Source organism: Channa argus, chromosome 7 (assembly GCF_033026475.1).
Source record: "Channa argus isolate prfri chromosome 7, Channa argus male v1.0, whole genome shotgun sequence".
Taxonomy (NCBI): Eukaryota; Metazoa; Chordata; class Actinopteri; order Anabantiformes; family Channidae; genus Channa; species Channa argus.
This window is the reverse complement of record NC_090203.1, coordinates 22,134,992-22,141,341: the sequence shown is the minus strand read 5'-3', so window position 1 is coordinate 22,141,341 and position 6,350 is coordinate 22,134,992. Positions and strand designations below refer to the sequence as shown.

The 6,350-nt window shown below is 41.1% G+C and overlaps 1 protein-coding gene across 2 annotated transcripts; it reads left to right on the top strand.

Annotated features, from left to right (window-relative positions):
- Positions 1-636: 636 nt before the first annotated feature.
- On the top strand, positions 637-4,146 carry LOC137130573 (Krueppel-like factor 10). 2 transcript variants are annotated; one of them, XM_067510910.1, is made up of 4 exons: positions 637-771; positions 1,266-1,490; positions 2,017-2,923; positions 3,042-4,146. In XM_067510910.1, exons 2-4 carry the CDS (start codon positions 1,275-1,277, stop codon positions 3,242-3,244), a joined length of 1,326 nt encoding a protein of 441 aa, XP_067367011.1. In that variant the 5' UTR covers positions 637-771; positions 1,266-1,274; the 3' UTR covers positions 3,245-4,146. The 2 variants fall into 2 exon arrangements, with proteins under 2 accessions (XP_067367011.1, XP_067367012.1); XM_067510911.1 differs by lacking the exon at positions 1,266-1,490 and having other exon boundaries at positions 651-771.
- The last annotated feature ends 2,204 nt before the right edge of the window (positions 4,147-6,350 follow it).

Below are 6,350 nucleotides of genomic sequence, written 5' to 3'. Positions count from 1 at the left end.
AGAGAATTTTGAACTTTGACTTTTGAATATTTGTTGAACACAGCCCACAACTACACCCTTAATAGTCACATTAAATGGAGATCTTCCAAAGTTGCAGCCTTTTTAGTAGGAAATTCCCAGTTTTGGTTTCTATCTTCCCATTGCAGCTCAATAGATAGTTGTTCTTCAGGGAAAGTCAGAAAGGGAACTCTGCCATAAAAAGACTTGAATCTTGAGCCTTTATTAGTTTTAGATACATACTTAAATACATGTTTGCCAAACAAAGATTGTGGACATTGTCTCCCATATAAATAGTGTGTGTGTGTGTGTGTGTGTGCGTGTGTGCGCGCGCGCGCATGCGTAAAAGCCTAAAAGCTGCACTTCGTCACCTGGTGAGCACAGGGCATCTGTTTTTTCAATTGCATCTGTCCGTAACATGATTAGTCATAACAGAAGGTTTGTCCTGTTTCTGGAGGGCGGGTGAGGGGTAACGCAGTTTTCACACGCCGTGCTGTTGTGTACCACACTACCACCACGGTGCCGTCAGCCCCCGATCACGCACCCAGTCCCTCTTCGATTCGTTTCCGGCCAACACACCTTTGCGTCCTATTGGGCGACGCGTAAAGACACGCCCCCCGTTTCCCCCACCGCGTTTGAAACGATGAATGGGGACGTGGATCAGAGCAAAAGTGGGAGAGGGTATTTTCACGTAGGTTGTATCAAGTGTTCACACAGGACGCAGAGACGGTTGATTCTTGGGTCCTGAACACTTCTCACAGACTCAGATAAGATGTAGGTATATTATTTTATTCTGATAACTTAAGAAGCCTCATCTAAACCATAATATTAGTTTTAAAAAATAAAGTAAATGAATATTGGTGTAGCTGAGATTGATTTCTAATTATAGTTTTCAAGTTTGTTCATCATCATACAACATGTGCCTTCTACCATTAACGTACCATCAGCTTTACTGGTTGCTGAAGACTATGATGATCAGCTCTGTATTGTGTGTTTGTGGCGCTCGGGTTGGGAGGGGTTGTTGTGCTGTGTGTTTATGTAAGGAGCACAGTTGGTGATTTTGTCTCCTGGGAAAGTAGGTGAAAGGGCCCTAATGCTCGGGAGCAGCAGCTGATCATGCTCACTCACATGCTTCTTTACATTCGTTTGTAGACTGTAATGAGTGAAGGGTCGGATGGCTTATAAACTTAAAGAAAAAATAATTACCAAAACCTGATGTAGAAACAGTCCACACTTTTGTCTTATACTCATTTTAAGTCTTTTACCAGATTTACAGCATGGACCTTGTGGAATTCCAACCAGATATCCAGGCTGATTCCCAGACTTCCCCTATGGGTGCAGGTGACATTAAGGCAGTAGAGGCTCTGATGTCCATGACCAAACACTGGAAAACCAGTGGGCACAAACATCTCAGACCCTTGACTCCATCCTCAGACTCCTCAGAGGACTACTCTGGCTCCTCTAGGCTTAATTTGTTAATGGAAACTCCTGTTGTAAGTGACCATTGCAGGGTATGAGTTGTCAAGTTGAGTTTCTAGGATGAGCCTGAGTGATAGAGGTAGAATAGGAAATTAGATTTGTGGTCATATGTCAGCAGTTCATGCTATACCATGGATAAGACGGTTGGATAAGGCTATTTATTGTATAAGAAAACATTCAAGATTATTACCTCACAAAGTTCTTTAAAATATAAAGCAATGCTGTTTTGGGGGCTACGTTCAAAAGATGAAACTATGAAACACATTTTGCTTTTACACTTGTTTGTGTCAGCTATAGTGTCACATGATTACATTTGTTATAATATAGATGCAGTGTCTTTATGATTAATCTACAGTGTAGAAAATAACAAAACTGGCTCTACACTGGCTCTAAACAATACACTCATTATACAGTCTATGCATGTAGGGAGACATGCAAATGCAGTTGAAGACTAAAGGGCATTTGATAAGTGGGCTTTTTTACTTATTTAAAAGAAGAAATATGTTTTGCAAGTTAATAAATTAACCCTTTTCCTTTCAGTGTATGACACCACCAAACAGCCCACCCCACTATGAGGCCACCCACCCAGCCTCAGCAGAAACCTTACATAAACCTGAAGCCACCGAAAGTCCAAGGTGCCACCCAACAGAAGGCACACATCTGCGCACACACACCGCTGCTTTTCAGTGCACCAGTGTAATTCGCCACACCACAGATGGTCAGCACTGCTGCTGTAACATCCACCCAGTCTCCAAGGAAGATAGACTCACTCAAATTCCCACAAAATGCTCTATAGACTCTGAAAAGATTATCACTATGCAGTGTGATTCTAATGCTGCTACACCACAGAAACCTTTCGTTGAGACTTTGACAAATGTGGTTCCGGGCAACAAGACGCAGAAGAGCCTTTCAGGCCTTAATGCTAAATCAAACACACCCCAGTCTGCGTCCTCTATCCCTGGTGTCACTAGGGTATCTTCTGTGCCTGTCTACTGCCAGGTTCTTCCTGTCTCCTGTCTTTCTAGCAGTGCTGTGCAAAACTCCGTCACAGGTAGTGAGAGTCAGCAGCAGTGCCTACTACCAGCCCTGCCTGCCATCACCTCTGTGCAGCACGAACAGCAGCCTGCACTACCACATGCACAAACTCCTATAGCATCTCATGCCCAGGTCCTCCTCATTGGGGGACAGGTAGCAAAGGGCACTGTAATGCTCCTTCTCGCTCAGCCGGCAGTGAATACCCTCTACATTCAGCCAGCACTGGTGACCCCTGGTGGCACCAGGTTGCCAGCCATTGCCCCTGTGCCTAGTTGTACCCCTCTAGAGCAAAAACAAAGCCAGCTGCAGCCAGAGATGGCCCGTGTACGCAGTCATGTGTGTCCCCATGAGGACTGCGGCAAGACGTACTTCAAGAGCTCCCACCTCAAGGCCCACTTGAGAACACATACAGGTAAGAGATGAAGGATTTGAATACTAACTGTACTCAGAATGTTAAAAAAGTCTACGGACTGTAAATGAATGCAACTAATACATTTTTTAAAAATTCTTAATTTCCCTGTCGCACCCAGGGGAGAAACCCTTCAGATGCAAATGGGAAGGGTGTGAGAGGCGATTCGCTCGCTCTGACGAGCTGTCCCGTCACAGACGAACCCACACGGGAGAGAAAAAGTTCGCCTGTCCCATGTGCCTCAGCCGCTTCATGCGTAGTGATCACCTGACCAAGCATGCCCGCAGACACTTTGCAGTAAGGAAAACGCCTTGCAGACGTTAGGGGGTCAGCCAATCTGCAGACCCCATCGCTTCCACAACATTCGGTCTTTGTCAAACTCTCTCAGGGATCCCAGAAGGATTACGAAATAAAAAATTAAAAAAAAAACTGCACACCGGTAAAACTGAATGTGAGACTTTTGCTTGGCTGAATCTTGCTGCTGGGAGTCTCTTTAATTACCAAGCGTTCTCCAGATTTTGATACCAAAAATACTAAAGGCTACTAATTGTATTCTTATACACAGAAAAATGCACAGCTATAATAATACAATATACTTTAATTCACCGCTTGCTCTGTTTCTTCTGTCTTGTGTACACTAACACCTCTCACACTCACTACTGTGGTATTATATCAAAAGAGGTCAGAGGTCATCACTGACATCTCAAAAGCAGCAATGTCTTTAATTATAATGCATTCATATCTAAGCTGCCATATGTTTAACATCCTCAGCTGAACCCAGAGCTCATGACAACAGTTTACAGGAGAGACTGGCCTTAAAAAATTCCTTTTTTTAAGTTTGAAATAATGTCGATGTTTTTTCTTGCTTGTTTGTTTTTTCCATGCACCTTAGTAGTGGAATCATTTCTAGATGGATGAATTAGAATTTCTTGAATTTTGTTTTAATGAATCTAACTGTACATTATGTGTTACAGTTGTTTCAGTAAAAGGTTTGTAACGTTGTTTTTATGTGTCCTGTTCTCAGTTCTCTCTCAAAGCTTAATTGACTTAATCAAAGCTTAATTGACTAATAATAATATTTCTATATAAATAGGTTACTGAGATGTTTCACAGTTGACTTCCAACTACTTTGTTGCCTTAAACTGAGAAAACATGCTCCTTATCAGCTGTAGATTTTATAGCACTTTTATAAAAGTTTGTCTTTAAAATAATATTTGAGCAAAGAATACTTGTATATTGTTCTTTCTGACCATATGGGAATCTGTTATACAACAATTTTGCACTATGCTGTTTTTTGGGAGGAAATAGAATATTGAATTTAAACGTGTTCTTTCTTTTGGTCTTTATTCAGATGTATTCAGATCTATTTTATATCTCAAGTATGCATCTTAATTAAAATGTCGTACACAGCTACTGAAAAACAAGTGATCAGAAGCAGTTTGAGAGGGCATCGACGTTTGACCTCTGTCTTGGCAAAATTCGACAATTACTGGTAACAGACACCAGAAGCTTCCACATCCAGGATGTCTTCAAGGGTTTTATTTTCTCTCAAGAGAGAAGTGCACTAACAGAGTCTCCGTCCAGTGCAGTTCAAAAGTCTTAACATGTCAAACATGAATTTATATCCTCCTGTTGCTGGGCAGAATACCCCCCACCCCACCCCCACCCCCACCCAGGCTGTTACCTCCAGCTTTTCCCTTTTATGGTAACTTTTACAACATACGTTAAGCATCTACGAACTTGGTGCAACTTGGAGATGACTCCATGTGGGCAGACAACCATATAGCCGACCTCATTCACCTCCACAGGCACATTCCTCAGAACAAAAACACAGACATCAAAACCAAGTGTCACAACATCCCCATAAAACATCCAAGGTGCAAATTCCATGAGTACAACTACACTAATCATAATCATTAAAACTATACATGCTTGATTTTCCATCACACCAACTGATCCAGAAGGGAGCACCAAACAACCGGGGCAGGAGAATGGTGAGTGTAGGCAGCCAAGGAAAGACTGGGATTTGCCTATGACAAGTAAAGAGGGGAGATGGGCAATTATTTTGGATCGGATGGGAGCACTGGAATGGCTGAAAGCTACAGTTCAGGAGAAGAAGGTATCAGACATGGAGAATGATGTAGGAGCTACGGTTCCTTTTCCAAGAAAGTTGGGACACTGTAAAATGTGAATAAAAAGAACATGCTATGGTTTGCAATTTTCTAAAACGTAACTTTGATTCCAAGTAGAACAAAGACAACAGATCAAATGTTCAAGCTAAAAAACTTTCCTAACACAAAAATACATGCTCGTTTTGAATTGCCAGCACATGTTTCAAAAAGTTGGGACGGGCACTGTGCTGTATCACCTCTCTGCTTAACAACACTCAGTAAGTATTTATGAACTGAGGAGACCAGTTTGTTTAGTTTTGAAAGCTTTAGACAGGATTTTAGCATGAACACACACTGACTGCATCGATTGTAAGCTGTCTGTAACAGACAAAAGAAAAGTCCAATTTTGACTCGTAAGACCGCAGAACATTTTTCCTCAGGCTCAGACCATTTTAAATAAGCTCAGGCTCATTTGAGGCAGCAGTGTTTCTGGATATGTATCTTTTTTATAGTGTGGTGGAGTTTTAACTCTGATTTGTGGATGCTGTAATACAATACTACAGAATGTCTGTTTTAAATTCAGTGGCCTCTTAGGACAAGAAGACCTCATTAGTTTTGAGATGTTTTTTATAGCATTACCCAACTTTTCTTGGCTTTTTCTCCCCGTCCCAAATTTTTTAAGACATTCAATATTTTGTCTCTGTGATATTGTTTTTACAATAAACTACCACTGAAATTATTTGGAAACCTTGCACTGTCTTTCTGTTGATTTACTGCCCAACTTCATGGGAAATGTAGCCTGTACTTGTTATGTACACACCAAAAAAAGTCTGCTAATTGACATAATTGTTTTTTCATTGTATAATTTAATCTCATTTGTGATGTTGTTGCACCAATAATCACCACACTACTTATAACAGAGGCGTATCAATCCCTCATTGACCACATATTCATGTGGTACTCTTAGCTTTAGCAAATACAGTTAGTCATTTACCACATCTTACTGTGGGAAGCATTAGTGTTTCCAGGTACTGGACATTGTCAAAGGGACAAAAGAGACAACATTATAGGTATGTTTTTATGACTTCAACATTTACAGTGTTGTAAATGCAGCTACATATTCCGTTTTGACCATACCATCATAAATTACTATTAGGTAATCTTAATGACAAATCACTACCATGGAACCTGACTCCAAAAAGCTCAACACAGACTATTCCTGCGATCACATTAGCAAGGATGAAACTTTTGTAGTACTACAGCAGCAGGGCTTTTCTATTTACATTTATAACTGCTTATGATAATAAAACACACACACT